Consider the following 14,915-nt stretch of genomic DNA (forward strand, 5'->3'; position numbering starts at 1 on the left):
AGTGTCCAATCTCGACGTCTTACAGCAGTCTCCACCGCCTGGCGGGATGGAGTTTCCTGCAAGCATGCTGGTAGCCACATCGTGTTCGCACTCTGACGTTACCGACGACCGAGTTCGCGGTTGCGTCGCTGGCTTCTGGACCCATATTCCTTGAGAAAAGAGTGAAGCTGAAACATGGGGATATCTATATTCAATTGGCAGAAAGATCGTGATTACACCTCAACGCCTCCTTTCCCTTTTGTCCTACTACTGCGGTAATTGCCTTCTCGTCACATTCTACTTGGGACCACTCCACTTGCCACTTGGGCCGTTTCCCCTTCCTCTAAAGCCACCGCCACGAGCGCCACCTCTACCGCGTGGACTCTTTGTCTTCTCAACTCTACCCTTTCCTCCTCTGCCCTCTCCACCACTGACGTTGCCGCCTCTTGTTCGTTCCTGACCTAATCCTCTCCTCTGACTCTTCTGGCCAGCGCCTCCACTCTTCACACCGCCCCTACCCATTCCAGAACCGGATTTTGCTTTTCGAATCTCTTGCCAATCTGCTTCTGCACCATCGTCATCCATGTCCATCTCATCATCCTCGTGTGTGCGCTTATTGCTGAACTTAAGTCTACCTTTCTGGCCAGCCTGGGCTGTGTCGCGGCCACGAATTGCATCAACATATGCGTTGATACCTGCTTCAAGGGATGTGTTTTGGTCGTCAATATCCATGAGGACGTCATCTTCGGCGACGTCTTGCTTCTTGGACTTCTTGCCCTTAGTCTCGACTTCATCATCAGATTCACCGATAACAAGCTTGCCGTCTTCATTCGTGCGGGCCTTCATCTTCTGTGGTTGTTTGCGTTGACGCAGGGGCTTGGTAGAAGAGATGTTTCCGAGGGCGCGTTTGGAGAGTAGATCAAGCGGCTCGTCTTCGTCTTCGATGATGTACGTGTTTCCGCCCTTTGCACCGCCTCGCTGTTGCTTGCTTTGGCTCTTGACGAATTCGTCCTCCGAGTCGCCGTCGCTCTCTTCGCTTTCACTGCCGTACACAGCTTGGTCATACTCGCTCTCAAACTTGCCCTTTCGCTTCTCAGTCGGCTCCTCGCCATCCTCTGTAGCCTGCTGCTTCTTCTTCTTGCGCTGCTCGCGTGTCTTACGGATGTTGGTGATAAGTTTGCGATCTTCAGCGGGTGTGGCGCGTTCTACTTCTTCGACGCCAAACTTCCGTACCATTCGTTCGACGATGTGCTTGACCTTAGCCTTGAAGTGTGCCTTGTGTTCGTGACTCCAGACCATCAAGTTCTTGAGCAAGGTATTCAGACGTGGTCGTACAAGCGATTCTGGTAGTGAGATGACCTCAACTTTGACGAAACCAAGCACACTGCGTACAATTTCTCGGTTTGGGTTCTGAAGGAAGATGTCCATCAGGTCGCAAAGATTCTTTATGGTTTCCTTGGAAATCTGGGCGTGGAATTGGTAGAGGATGCGAGTGACGGCGGTGATAGACGCGGAGATCATGTGGGGTGTGGTCGCAGCCAGACCAGCCGAGACCATCGTGAAGTATTCTTCAAGCGAGGCTTCGACGGTTGGCGCATCGGCCGGCATGTTTGGTACCTTGGCTTGCACGACCTGACCTCCTTCTGCCATCTTCTCACCCATGGCGACAAGCAGGTTGTAGGCCGCCTCGCGCGCCTTCTCGTTGGTCTCCTTGGCGGAGATGACTACCTCGGAAAGAATGGCTGGGATGAAGTGCAGATCGCTTTGAGGTAGAGACTCGATGACTTGGAACAATGCATTAAGTCTGTCGCGACGGGCTGGGGTTGATGCTTTCTCCGCGCTTCCTAGCAACAGCTGTTGCAGTTCACCATTACGCTCTTTCAGAGCGGCTTTACCCATCTCCGACTCCGCGAGGCGGGGAATGAGCTTGTACGCCTTCTTTTGTAACTGCGGCTCGTTCTCTCTGTTAATCATGATCTCTGCCATGCGGAAGAGGGAGCGGTAACTGTCGCGTGGGAGGTAAAGGGCAATGGTAATAATAAGATCCATCAGGGTATGGCTCATCGGTGGCATCTTGTTCGGGCCTGTCTCTTGCTTCTGCTTAGCTGCCTGCGTCTGAGAGCCAGGCTCAGGCAGTGAGGCCTCAAGGTTAGACGCAACTCGCTCGAATGTCTCCATGAGCTCGCGCTCGGGGATGATACTCAAATAGGCATTGATAGTCCTGAGAATAGTTCCGCGGTACTGTGGCAAGGTCTGACTGTAAACATTGAACAGGACTGCAAGCATGTTGCTCGCAAAACCCGCCAGGTGATCGAGGTTCTTCTGTGCATCGGCCTTGGATATCCGAGCCTGCGCAAGTAGATCATCATCAGACTCCAGCTCTATGATTGCTTTGTTGCTATCAACCAGGTTCTGAAGAGCTCGGCAAACGTCCGTTCGTAGGTCGGCCTGGCCATAGAGCAAGTTCGCTAGCATTTCGCAGAAGCTCTGGTCAAAAGCCTCAACCAGATCCAAGGGCAGGTCGCAGTATCCGGGAAGAATCGACCAAATTTGCTGTACGACCGTCTCGAACACTTTGATTTCCATTGTCTTCTCTTTTTCGCCATGATCAATAACCTTCTGGTATAGCTCTTCGCTCAGCGGCACCATCTCGGTCCTGAAATGTGCCAGCTTAGTGTTGTGGACTGAATCGCGGAGAAGTGGCAGCATCCAGACTCTTCCGGTTTGTCCTGGAGGTGGTCGCGGCAAGTTTAATGGGAGGATGTCCAGCACAACATTGGGACCCATTGCGCTGATGGCCCGTGAGATGACTGAATCCGCCTCTTTCTTGCCAGCAAAGCTGTCGTTACCCCTCAGGTCTCCAACCACCTTCAACACAGGCTTCAGAATAGGGTCTGAACGCCACCTTAGAGTCTCGAACATGGCAGACAAGACGCTGAAAACCTCCATCCACGCAGCCTGGTATTTGACGCTCAACAGGTCCTGTGCAATCTTTGCGACTTTCTCGAGTGTCTTCTCATCGTATATTGAGGGCTCTAGGATAACACTGTCGGGCACGAGGTTTACGAGGAAGGAGATGAGGCATTCGGAGGCGGAAATACGGATGTTGTGCGATGAGGACGTGAGGAACTCGGCGATCATGGTGAACAGGTCGGGTAGCTTCATGAAAGTGTCTTCGGGCTCGATTTGCGCCGAGACTTCGTATCCACGCGAGATGACGGCTATCCATGGAGGAAGAAGTTGTGAATCGTTCTTGGAGGGCTGTAGTTCAGAGATGACCTCGAGTAGCCTGGGAAGCTTAGCAGAGGCGAGTTCATCAGCCATGCCGGCGAAGATGACCTCGAAGATCTCAAAAGCAGCCATAGTCAGGAACTCGTTGGTCGACTTGGAGATGTTCAGCAACAGCTCACACAGTACATCGATCTTGCTGCTTGGCCAGCCTCCAGACGAAGTTGCAATCGTCTTGATGAGCTGCAGCGCATGTATCAAATCGGGGTCCTTGTTGTCTACGTCCTTCTTTCCCTTGTGTTTGCGCGCCTTGGCTGCCGCCTCTGCCGCGATGTCCTTGAGCATCTTCTGGGCCGTCTCGGCGCACATATCGGCAGCTGGGTGGTCTAGAGCAGGGCTCGGCGGCGGGTTCGCCAGCACCTTCTTCAGTGCTTCCTGCGCCCTCTTCCTCACCTTGGGCCTGTGGTCGACAGAGATTTGTAACAGGCCTGCGACAGCTCTGCGCGGGCTGATAGTCGTCTGCGGCAGCTCCCATGCGCGCGCATCCTGTACCACCAGCAGTGACTCGAGACATCCTATCGAAGATCGGATGAGCGGCGCATCGGCATCTTGGGCTGTGAGGGCAGGCGCGAGGTTGGTGAGGATGTCGGTGAACTTGCTCCGCAGCAGTGGGGCGGGGACGTTGGGCGTGACGAGGTCGAGGAGGTAGATGGTCGCAGTCGCCGTGTCTTTGTTCGCAATCCCTTGCTCGGTAATCTGGCGGCCAAGCAGCGACAACAGCGCTGCGAAGTAGGCCGTCGGAGTGAACTCTGATTTCTGCTGGCGGAGCGTGTCTTCAATGGCCGCGAGCAGGACATGGGTCTAACTTGGGTTAGGACACGACTACGCGTGGAAAAAGGAGATGCGACATACATGCTGCTGGCCTTGCAGCTTCGGGCTGTCCCGAATCTTGGTCAGTCTCTCCTCGAGCGACATGACGGGCAACTTTGGCGTTGTTGTAGACGACTGTGCTGCAACATTTCGCTTTTTTGGCCTCGAACTTTTTTGACAGGGCAGGGATCTTGCCGCACGCTATCGATAGCCCTGCACGGCCCTAAACCCCACTGGCTCCACCAAGAACCTTCTTTCACCTTCACATTTCACGCAGTCCATCATTTCAGAGCCTCATCATGTCGATCCAAATGTATATTGTAATCGCAAGCTTTCCGCAAGTATCATGCGCTGTTGCGCACACGAAAACAACCAGGGTATAAACAAAAACATCGCCAACCTTGTACAAATATGCGTGCCTCGCAGGTATCCAGACGAATGTGCCCATTGAACCCTCTCAGATCGCCAGTCGGCCCCCTATATTCCCTCCTCTATTGAAAACAAGCATTAGACAACTCGTGAGTTGCCGCGAAGTCAAGCCAACTAGCGTGTGCAAAAGTGAAAGAAATTACAAAGGACTACTCTTCCACCAGGATATCATCAACGCGTCCCCGGACACTGCTCTTACTGCTCTTCTTCGAGATATTCATGAAGCTAAGCCTCTTCTTCACGCTGTCGGTACGTGAAGACAGCGATTTGTCGCTCTTTTGGCTCTTGATTGTTTCTGGCCGCTTCTGGCTAGCTTGTCGCTGGAGGCTGGCGTCGCTTCGGTTTGTCGGTGCCTGGCTGGAGAAGCTCGGCAACGCTTCTGGTTGAGGCGAGCTTGGCGTATGGTTGAGGAAGCTCAGACTTAAGCGGTTTCTCGTGTGTGTCTCCTTGCTGCGACTTCGCGATGACACTGTCGTTGACGCATCGTCGTCGGCCGAGGGTTTTTCAGGTTTGGCCTCCTTTTCCTTTTCCTTCTCCTTCTCCTTCTCGGGCTCACCCATGAGGAACTCCTTCGTCAGAAAGGCTAGACTGAGCCTCTTCTTGTCTTGTCGGGAAGCCCGACCATTGAGAACCGGTGACGTTCCCCTATCGCCGTTCACTTGGGCCTCATCGGGCGTCGGACTCGCTATCTGAGAGTGAGAGGTAGCTGCTGCGAGCCACGACCCTGTAGGCGAGCGTAGTGTTGGTGCCATGTTTGGTGGGAGCAGCGTAGACAATTCGCGAAAAAAGGCTGATTCGAAGCCTGAAATAGTTAGTTGCCAGTCGAAGTAGGAATGACACTGTACATACGCTGCGTGAGGTCTGATTTGGTGGCTTGCTGGGCAGGCCTCACATATAAAGACAGGCAGCGACGGATGACCAGAGCGTAGTCAATCAGCGCCACCCGTAAGCCGTTTTCCAGCGGATTGGGCCGTCGTGCGGTTTCACCATGTTCCTCGTCATCCTCTTCACTTGGAGGAGGCAGCAGATCATGATAGTTCGCAACACAGTCCCGAGAATTCATATCCACTGCGTACATGAGTTCTTGAGTCAGTGTGTTGAATGTAGTGTCATCGCCATCCGTAATTCGTTTCTCGATTACAAGGAGCTCCCCAGTCTTGCGCGAGGTTCGCTCAATGGCCATTTGCAGTGGTGTAAGTGTCACTGTACCAACCGCTACTATCTCACTTCTTCGCAGAATCGTAGGGAAACTCTCTGCCGTAGTGTAGAGCGTTTTCTCTGCTGCTGCATCTCTTGCGTTGACGGTAGACGGCGACCGACGAGATGCTGATGTAAAATGCGACGGACGAGACAGTAAATAGTAGTCCTTGACGGATTGAGACACCTTCGCCCGTTGGTAGATTGGATGAGTAAGGTCCTTCTGTGGGCTTACAGGGTAGATCTGCAAGTACTGGCCCTCGAGGTCTTGCTCTCCACCTGGGTTGACGATTTGCGCTGAAGGATGTTGTTGCTGCATTCGATCCGTAAATGATGCCAACCGGTCGTTGGACGATCCCTCAAAGATGAATTGCTTGTCTCGAAGTCCTGGCGGAAACCCTAAACCCTTGTATACTACGCGGAAGTAACGTGGATTCGAACGTTCGCCCTTTGCAATACTTTCGTGAATCTTTGCCATAGCGTGCTGTGTACGAGCCAACTTGGCGAAGTCGAATATGTTGTGTTCATACTGGGCTGCGAGCTCCGTGTAGGCGGCTAACGCATTATTCCATGACTGTCCGGTTTCGTAGTGATCGATCATTTGGAAGTATAGCTGCTCTTTACGTTCAAACGCAGGCTGCGGCGGCATGTTGGGTTCGGTCAGCGGATCCACAGTCGAGTTCGGATCCCATTCGTAAAGCTCGGCATGTAATCTGAGCGCAAGGCCTGCTTCCGTGTAGTTTCCCGCATCCACCTGCAATTCCACAAGCTGATGCACATAACGGATGTAGATATCTTCTTTCTGCATGTCCTTCAGGAACTCCATAAGATGCAGAGTGTCCATGATGTGGAAGACTTCACCAGCTGCGTCGGTGCTATGCACAGCAACGAGAAGGTCCAGTAGCTCATCTATGGTCGAAATAAGGTCTTTCAAAGCTGCTAGCAATGGTTCTTCCGGATCCTGAGCAAGAGGCTCGAACAGTTCTACCAGCTCCTGGATGAAGTGCTTTTGCAAAACCGCCTCGGTCAAGTGTTTCGTTTTGAAGAGATTGTCCAGACAATCGATCATCTCGGCTTGTACAAGAGCAAGATCCTCGCTGAGCGTCCATTCGCTGATAATCATCGTTTGCAGCACTTCAATGGCTACACTGCGAAGGCCCTCATGTACACTGAGACAGAGCTCAACGATAGGCGCAACAAGTCCGGGCACGTATTGCACTTGGAAACCACCCATCTTTTCAAGCCCGTATTGACCCTTATCTTCAGCGCTGGCCTCCCAACCAATCGCTTCCCAGCTACGTTGTAGCAGGTCGGCGCCATGCTCGCGAACATCGCCAGCAATCTTCCACACAGCGCGTCGTTTCTGCTCCGGAAAAGTCTCAAGCGCGAGAGCATCGCTACCGACGAGTTTTAACAGCGCATCGAAGAAAGCTCGCCAGAGTTCTGTATTGAAGCTGTCGGCCTCGTCAGGGAGTGGGAGGAAAGAGTCATGCAATATGTTGAAAAGCTTCTCTAATGCACGCATGGTGGCTTTATGATGGTAGATGTGTACACTCAACCATGAGCTAGGGTAAGCCTCGCAATCCAGAATCGATATGTAGACCTGCAGTACGGTGAAGATAAACTCTGCTGATTCTTCCTTGGGCAGCTCGGGCTGCAAGAGGATAGGCAGGCTAGACATAGCGGCGAGCACAGCTGATATCTCGGCCATTGCCTCGTCAAACGGAGCTTCGGCAGTCGCCGCTCGTGATTGGAATGGATAACTCGTTGGGAACAGCAGCGACAGTGTCTTCTTAGCCGGCCGAGGGGTGGCTTGAATTGCGCGGTATGAGTCTACAAGCTTTGGCATGTACTCGCAAGCTTCTTTTCCTAGCTCTTCAACCTGCGACGCAACCACAGAACAGCAGAGACGGACTTGATCCTTCCACTGGTCGGTGACAGTCTCCACTCTACCCCAGTACGGCGCTAACCACTGAACAGTACTTGCTAAAAGCAGACGACGTACGTCCGGAGACCTGAAGATCTGAAGGTCAGAGAGGTGGTGTATTAAGAGAAGCTTGTAGAGAATCAGCTTTCCCTGTACTTTGGAGCATGAGTCAACGAAGCCTGCCGTAAGCTTGAAGACTTCTGTGGCCGGCATACATCCGTCAAGTTCGGGAAGCCACGAGTGAAGGTTCTGTACGAGGAGGGTTTTGGTTCCGATGAGAACAGGCGAGGGATTTTCCATCAGCGCTTGCAGCGATGTAAAGAGGGTCTTCATCTCTTTACTGAACTGAGTCCGATCCTTGATGCCAATGCTCTCTTCTTTCGCTTTCTGCTTCTCCCGTGCGTTGACCAGGAACTTCATGATGAGTTTGCCGACTTTGAACGTGGCGCGCAATCGTCGAGAAATCTCGGAGTCTGTAGGTTTGGCGAGAAGTCGACCGAGGCTTTGCATCAGGCACGAAGTAACAAGAGAATGGAACACTTTGGTTCGCGCATACTGGTCCACCAGAGGCTCAAGGTTGAAGCGTCTGTCGTGTACTATGCCTAGTACTATGACAACGGCATTGAAGACCAGATCCTCATATTCGTCACTACCGGCGTAATGGCTTTGAATGGCGAACAGGGCATCGAAAACTTCGCTCAGCAGCTTGACGATCTCTATCTCTGGAACAAAGTTAAAGCGGCGCAACAGTCCTACAAGCTCTCCTGGTGGTTGCTCCTGCCACTTGATGAGACCCAGGATAGTCGGATCTTGAGAGTATCGTGTACTGCACAGGAAGGTCTTGACATGAACAGATGCCATGGGGCCCATGACATGCTCGTCCTTCTTCTTAGCACTCCATGGCAGACCAAGGTATGCACCTTTGCCGGCAATCATACCCGATGTGTATTCGTCGTATCTGTACAGCGTTAAAGCATGGTCGCCATCACGAGCAAAGGCGTCCTGATTCCAAAGAGGCATCCAGCAAAGGGCAAATGGAAATCCCGGCGCATCGGCAACGCTCATGACTAAGTGTGACCCGGGTACGTCCTGGGGGTCAATAGCAAGACGGATTGTCGAGTTCCAGCCCTCGCCGCGCTGGGCTGCTGTGGTGCGCCAGGCTGTATGGCCTGCGCTGTTAGTTGAAGGGTAGATGCATCCCTCAATGCGCTCTCCAGAGCTTTTCCGGACCTCGATCGTGAGTTGGAGGTTAGTCATTGGAGAGGTCTGCACCAGCGGAACGCTACCAGTCTTCGGGTGAGCCAGGAACGCGTTTTTTGGGAGGAAAGGCTCGACAAGCGTGAGGTAGATGTCACTGCGTGGCTTGGTTGGCGCACCTGAGAATCCAATCTTCCGACATTGCCTGATGTTGTGCAACATGGTGGGGATCTTCTCAATCAGACCCTCGGCATCGGCGTGGACAAAGGCCTTCAGGTGTATGGTAAGTCGGCTAATGTGCGCGCTCAACTTGTACTTGCCACTGGCGCTTGGGTATAGTTCTGTCAACACGCTGTCCCAACCCCCATCACTCTCTAAGATGTCTTCTCCAGCCACTGCAGTGCTGTACATCCTGACGGTTTGGTCCGCCTCTGACTTGGATTGTAGTATCTGATTCACAGATGCTACGCCGACTGCAACAGACCTCTTGAGTGTCTTCTGGTCTCGAGAGAGAGCCCGGGCTCGTGTGCTTGCGGTTGCTGAGGAGCCTGGCCGCGTATCGGAATTCTGCGATCGAGTCTGTTCAAGGCTTGGGCGGCGGCGTTCATCCGAAGAGTCTGTATGCCGTGATTCGGTGTGTCGGGAGTTGGTTGATTCCTTCCTCTTAGAGCCAAACATCACGCTGCGCCTTCCACCCTTGATGCTGCCTTGTTGTGAAGGCTGCACTGTAGACCCTTTGCTTGGTGCTGTATCCTTGCTCGTGCCTACCTTTTCTGCTGCTGTTGTTGTCGCCGAACGAAGTGGCTCGTTTGTCATCAGCCTGAAGACGAGATACAAGGTAGTACCTGATCCTGCGCCTTCGCCAATGTCGGTCAGACTGAGGTCTACAAGCAATGCGCGGAGTTTGTCGCCGCTCAAGGACACTGCTGCTCCGTCTCGCCCAGTCAAATCAAAAGAGTACGCCTCCGAAAGTGGTTGTGGTGCTGACCCCGGCGCCTTCAGGCACAGATACATGCTGATCTGAGCCGCACATTGTACGACGTCCCCCACCACGTTTTTCAGGCTGACGAACAGATGGTGTAGGTTGTGCTCATCGACCTGAGCTGTTGGTCTGCTGTCCAGCAAACTCATCATGGACTGCAGTTTCGTAACTTCAATGGCCGAGTCGTCGCCCGTCAGGATGCGGCCACGCTGCGAGGGGCTGCGCACAATGACATCCCCACAGAGCATCTTGTTGCCCGCCACGAGGTCCCAGACGGTCGCTTCGCGTACCTTTTCCAGCTCTTTGGCCGTGAGCACCTTGTGCAACAGCTGGCGGCGTGCCGTGTCCAGGCGGTTCACTAGCCTCGACATCTTGTCCAACGAACCATACTTGCGTGCTAGCAGCAGCTCGTGTACCTTTGTGGAATGCCATTCTCGAAGGCAGGACGCGATTTCGTCGACCAATGGCTCTTGGGCTGATGTAGGCGTCTCATCACCAATCTTCAGCATGGGCACGGGCGCGGGCGGTCGGGGGGCGGTCGGGTCTGATATCGGTGAGAGAGGAAGCATTAGTTGCTGGAGGTGTTCTTCGCGGGAGGTCCATTGCGAATGGGTGCTGCCAGCGCGCTTTCGGGCAGACTTGCGCCGTGACAGCGGGCGGGTCAGGGATGAGGGCAGCACAGAGACGGTGTCACTCTTCGAGGCTCGTCGCGCATTGGGCCCGGAGCCTTTTGCAAAAGGAGAGGTCGCGCGTGTGCTTTCGGTAGGCGTAACGATGCCGTTGGTCGGATGCGCGTACTGACTTCCACGCCCTGAATCGTTCGCAGCTTCTTGGTTCGCCGTGTCCTTGCCTTCTCCTAGCACCTCACGCACCTCGACGCATGCCCGTGGGAATATGCCAGAGAATACGCGTGCTTCGAGTGTTTGGCCCTTCACACTCGTCAAGCCGGCCAGCAGCGAGGGCGGCGCCACCAAGTATCCTCGATACCATGATCCATCCTGGCCACCCTGCTCGATTATGTACAATTCGTCACCGATCTCGAGGGGTAGGTCGGCGGGCGACGAGGGCTGGAAGGGGTATATGCATATTGCGAACGCGATGCGCGGGAGCGGTCTCCAGCTCGGCATGGCACCAGACGTGTCGGGCTATATTGGGGGGAGTCGGCGACAGAGCATCACGAGCAGTTGACGGTAGGTTGTATGTTTCGGGGGCTCTTCCAGAGAGTTTCAGATTCGGGTGCCGATGGGTGCGCTGCACAGGATGCCCCTGATGGGATTACCGATGGGAAATCTGGGGATGCTGTCCAGAACCTTATTACAGTCAGCGGGGCACGTCCGACGTTGAAGCTGAGCGAGCGTTATTACAATATGGCTTTGGTAGTGCAAGGGCAAAGGCTCGCGTGTCAGAAGAAATTATGTACAGCAAACAAAAGTTTCGTCGTAGACAGCAATGTTGATAACTTTGACTGCGCCATTCGGTAGCAGCCGTGCATGCATGGCGCTCGGGGCACAGGCTTCGTATCATCGCCAGCATGGCCCTGGCCTCGAGTGTTGGATATCATCATCACATCGACGCGTTCCAAGTCAATGCACCGAATATGTGTGCATCTCCCCCGTGAACTTGCATCGGCCCTTGACTCCGTCACGTTCTACATCTGACAATCTGACCGTTTTCGCAACCACGTATCCGAACTCGAAAAGCAGGGGAAAGTACAGCCGGTGTTTAATTGGTGAATAACCTTTGTTGCACATCTCCCGCCTGTCTTGGCTTCATTTTGGGCCACCAACCTTCGAAAGCACGGGCGCCTTGCTTCTAACTCCACTCCACACCCGGCCAACGTTCATTCCAGATCAAGCGACGGTCCGAGCACGCTAGATATATCTCCTACATGACACGAGTTGCGTATCTTTGTTCGTTCGTCTCCCCTTGCGTCCTTTGCCTTTCACGTTCGTCAACATGCGATCTCCACGCACAGAGCCACGAGATGAAACCGCGCCGGTGGAGCCACCTCAGATGGGGCTGCATACGCCGCAAACATGCGCGTCGTGGCAGGGCAGTATGGCGGTGCACTAGTGGCATTTTCCGTTAAGGGTTCGCTATAGCGGCCACAGCTCCTCATCACACGACCGTGAACGCCTCTCTGGCCGACCTTAACACCGTTGTACCACCATCAAAACACCGAGACAGCTGTCTATTTAGACATAGCGGATCGCAACATTGGAGCCCAAGAGCGGCGAATGTCTCCGCGACTTCACAGCTTCCGTTTTAAAAGGAGTATTAGTGGGGCCGCGTGCCTATCTACCTGAACTCTGGGAGACTTTCCTTACTAAACCTAGGCTCTAGAAGCCTTGATCTGCGTCGAACCTGATGTGTGTGGGAGGAATGTGTAGATCTGCAACGTTTGCGGACGTACTCGAATCTGGTCTCAAGCTGATAGTATCAACAGAAGCCTGCCAACACAGAGAATTGGTTTGCGACAGAGACACATGCACTGCAGACGTCATGATCGGTCATGCGAAGTTCGGAACAGTTTACATTGCTTTTTTATATCGGAGGATATATGACGATCCTTGCTGGCAGAGCCTGCTGACATTATTCTCGCAAATGGCTGAAAGCTGTAACCCATCATCAGCTCGTAGCGACATGAAATTTCAGAGACAGCGCAACCAAGCTCCATAGGTATCATTGCGATGAATCCAAAAACGGGCTGTGGTGAATCCGCATTGCGCGCCGTAGCGTGCCTATGCTCTCAAATCTGCTCATCTGGTGGCATACATCTGCATATCATAGTTCCTAGCGATCTTGGCGATTGTCATCATATTGCATCTCTTAATTGTGGTCCATAACCTAGAGATTCTCTCTTTGATATCGTGACAGTTGACATATCCTTCGCACTACAGGATCGGCCTTTCCAGTCTCTTCAACTCTTTCTTTGGTATCTGATGCCCATAGAGGCTAATTAATGACGTCTCAATATCGAGCCATACGGATACGATGATGGAGATGAACATGGAGGTGTCAACACCAACCTCGACCTCTGCTCATACACATCACAAGTCAGCCGCGAGTCCTCAAGCCTCCATACCAGCCATGGGCATGTCTGGAATGGCATCGACCTTCTCGAGCAGTACGCATGTCACCCTATGGTTCACCGAATGGACAACGACAACAACGTCAACCTATGTGTTGACTATCTTCTTCCTCTTTTTCCTGGGTATCTTCAACCGATTCCTTAGTGCGCTCAAAAGCCAGTTGGAGATGAAATGGAAAGGACAGCACGAGACTAAGAGCACCTTGCCCTCCATACCTAACACGGAGAAGCTCGATCACAATGTTCGTGGCCACGCTCGACAATGGAGCCGTGCCGTACGACAGCAGCCTTTTGACATGGATGATAAAGAGAGGCAAGAGATCGAGCCCTTGAGTCCGGCAGAACCGCGATTAGTAGAGGCTGAGGAAATTGGCCTCCCACGACACCGACACGTATCCCCAAAGAGTTTTTGGATAGCGCAAGCACCCTGGAGCATAAGAAAAGATGGGATAAGCGCTGCTTTAGAATTTGTTCGAGCACTGATTGGCTATGTTCTGTATGTCTTTGACGAAAAATGTAGCAAAAATGACCGCAATACTGATACTTCGTTAGGATGCTTGCTGTCATGACTTACAATATCGGATTTCTGTTTGCGGTCACGGCAAGCGTGCTCTTTGGCGAGTTGTTGTTTGGGCGATACACACGAGGAGGCTTTATAAATATGGTTGAAGATGGCTGCCATTCTTAAGCAGCATGCCATCTCCGTTAAGGTAAAGAGCTATCATCCTTTGGTGGGTCCATATTCTGCACGGAGTGTGGTATTCTCGCAGGCAGCAATAGCAACTCCAGTGCGAACCTCAGCAAAGGAGTCATTCTTACAGATTTATGCTTGCAAATGGTGATAATCAGATTCTTCATCGCTGTAGCTGCGATTTGGCAGATGCGGATAAGCCAGTATAGTGCCAAAGTGCCCAAGCCCAAGTCACTCAACTAGCTACTTTACTTAGAAATGCTATATACCTAGATATCGTCAGCATTCTCATACCGTAAGAAATCTATATGGGGTTATTGAGTACGCCATGGGACGTGAGCAAACTTCGTTTGTCTGTCTTGAGTTGAATGCTGACACGAGAAAGCTGATGCATATCTCCTCATGAAAGCATGGCCTACCGAAGTGTCTGACACTTCGCTGATGGCCTTTGTGTTAGTCGTCTGCGCTAGGTCGTATGTTCGTAACGCCATGCAGGCAGCGCAAAGCGATGATGGGCACGTGGCGACAATGCGTGGGTCCAAGGCTAGGGGCACTCCAAAGAGTTGAGAGATTAGCCTTGATTGATTTAAGGTACTGGGAGCTCATTTCAATTCACGTGTATGATACTTCTCGGTGCGGTAACTAGTACCGTGGAGCTGTGAACCAATACCAAACTTCACACATCACAGCCACTACACGGTCCCTACCAGAGCTATTCGATGCAATCAACAATGCAAATTTCTGAGTCATGCGCATATACTTCTATTGGGTTTAGAACTTTGTATGTTCTTGCCACCCACACTACAGGTTGTTTCATATACACCACATCTTCAAAAAGTATCATTAGATTTCATAACTGACGACGATATCCGACACAGCGCACTCGTTCCCATCATGCCCTCGCCAAATTCGCACTCAAATCTTCAGGTTAATTTCTTTCCAAAATCACCTCAACGACGCAATAATAACTCTCGTTCATCGCCACGAGATAAAAGCCTTGCTGCCGCTTATAAGATCACTGCACCAATTTTACTACCTGAAGAAGAGCCAACGCATGGATTTGAATATTTTCCGTTGTGGTTAGGCATCAAGGCACTCTGGAGTGGGATCGATTGGTGTTTCGATCAGGCTTTCAAACGGCTGGAAGCTGTAACGAGCTTTCGCGAGAGTGAGAGCCAAAATTAGGAGGTGGACTATCGAACAAGCCGAACTCGAACAAAATTACCAACGAACACCTCAAAGACAAAGGAAAATAGATTCGACAACGCGAGCCGACGTAGCCGAGCCTGGTAAGCAGCTGAAGTAAGCTGCAACCATCTGGTTG

At 52.4% G+C, this 14,915-nt stretch overlaps 5 protein-coding genes across 5 annotated transcripts; 2 read left to right on the plus strand and 3 right to left on the minus strand.

Annotated features, from left to right (window-relative positions):
- Positions 1 to 276: 276 nt before the first annotated feature.
- GT037_005807 (90s preribosome component rrp12) lies at positions 277 to 4,182 on the minus strand (the record flags this gene model as incomplete). Its single annotated transcript, XM_038930854.1, has 2 exons — positions 277 to 4,068; positions 4,120 to 4,182. 2 exons carry the CDS (start codon positions 4,180 to 4,182, stop codon positions 277 to 279), a joined length of 3,855 nt encoding a protein of 1,284 aa, XP_038786543.1.
- A 473-nt stretch (positions 4,183 to 4,655) lies between these two features.
- GT037_005808 (90s preribosome component rrp12) lies at positions 4,656 to 10,936 on the minus strand (the record flags this gene model as incomplete). Its single annotated transcript, XM_038930855.1, has 2 exons — positions 4,656 to 5,308; positions 5,356 to 10,936. 2 exons carry the CDS (start codon positions 10,934 to 10,936, stop codon positions 4,656 to 4,658), a joined length of 6,234 nt encoding a protein of 2,077 aa, XP_038786544.1.
- A 99-nt stretch (positions 10,937 to 11,035) lies between these two features.
- Positions 11,036 to 11,305, minus strand: GT037_005809 (uncharacterized protein; the record flags this gene model as incomplete). Its single annotated transcript, XM_038930856.1, has 2 exons — positions 11,036 to 11,119; positions 11,237 to 11,305. The coding sequence occupies 2 exons, from the start codon at positions 11,303 to 11,305 to the stop codon at positions 11,036 to 11,038; spliced, it is 153 nt and encodes a 50-aa protein (XP_038786545.1).
- A 1,498-nt stretch (positions 11,306 to 12,803) lies between these two features.
- GT037_005810 (uncharacterized protein) lies at positions 12,804 to 13,834 on the plus strand (the record flags this gene model as incomplete). The annotated part of the gene is made up of 2 exons (XM_038930857.1): positions 12,804 to 13,396; positions 13,750 to 13,834. The coding sequence occupies 2 exons, from the start codon at positions 12,804 to 12,806 to the stop codon at positions 13,832 to 13,834; spliced, it is 678 nt and encodes a 225-aa protein (XP_038786546.1).
- A 159-nt stretch (positions 13,835 to 13,993) lies between these two features.
- Positions 13,994 to 14,158, plus strand: GT037_005811 (uncharacterized protein; the record flags this gene model as incomplete). Its single annotated transcript, XM_038930858.1, has 1 exon — positions 13,994 to 14,158. The coding sequence occupies one exon, from the start codon at positions 13,994 to 13,996 to the stop codon at positions 14,156 to 14,158; it is 165 nt and encodes a 54-aa protein (XP_038786547.1).
- Between the last annotated feature and the right edge of the window lie 757 nt (positions 14,159 to 14,915).

This window comes from Alternaria burnsii, assembly GCF_013036055.1.
Source record: "Alternaria burnsii strain CBS107.38 chromosome Unknown 732, whole genome shotgun sequence".
Taxonomy (NCBI): Eukaryota; Fungi; Ascomycota; class Dothideomycetes; order Pleosporales; family Pleosporaceae; genus Alternaria; species Alternaria burnsii.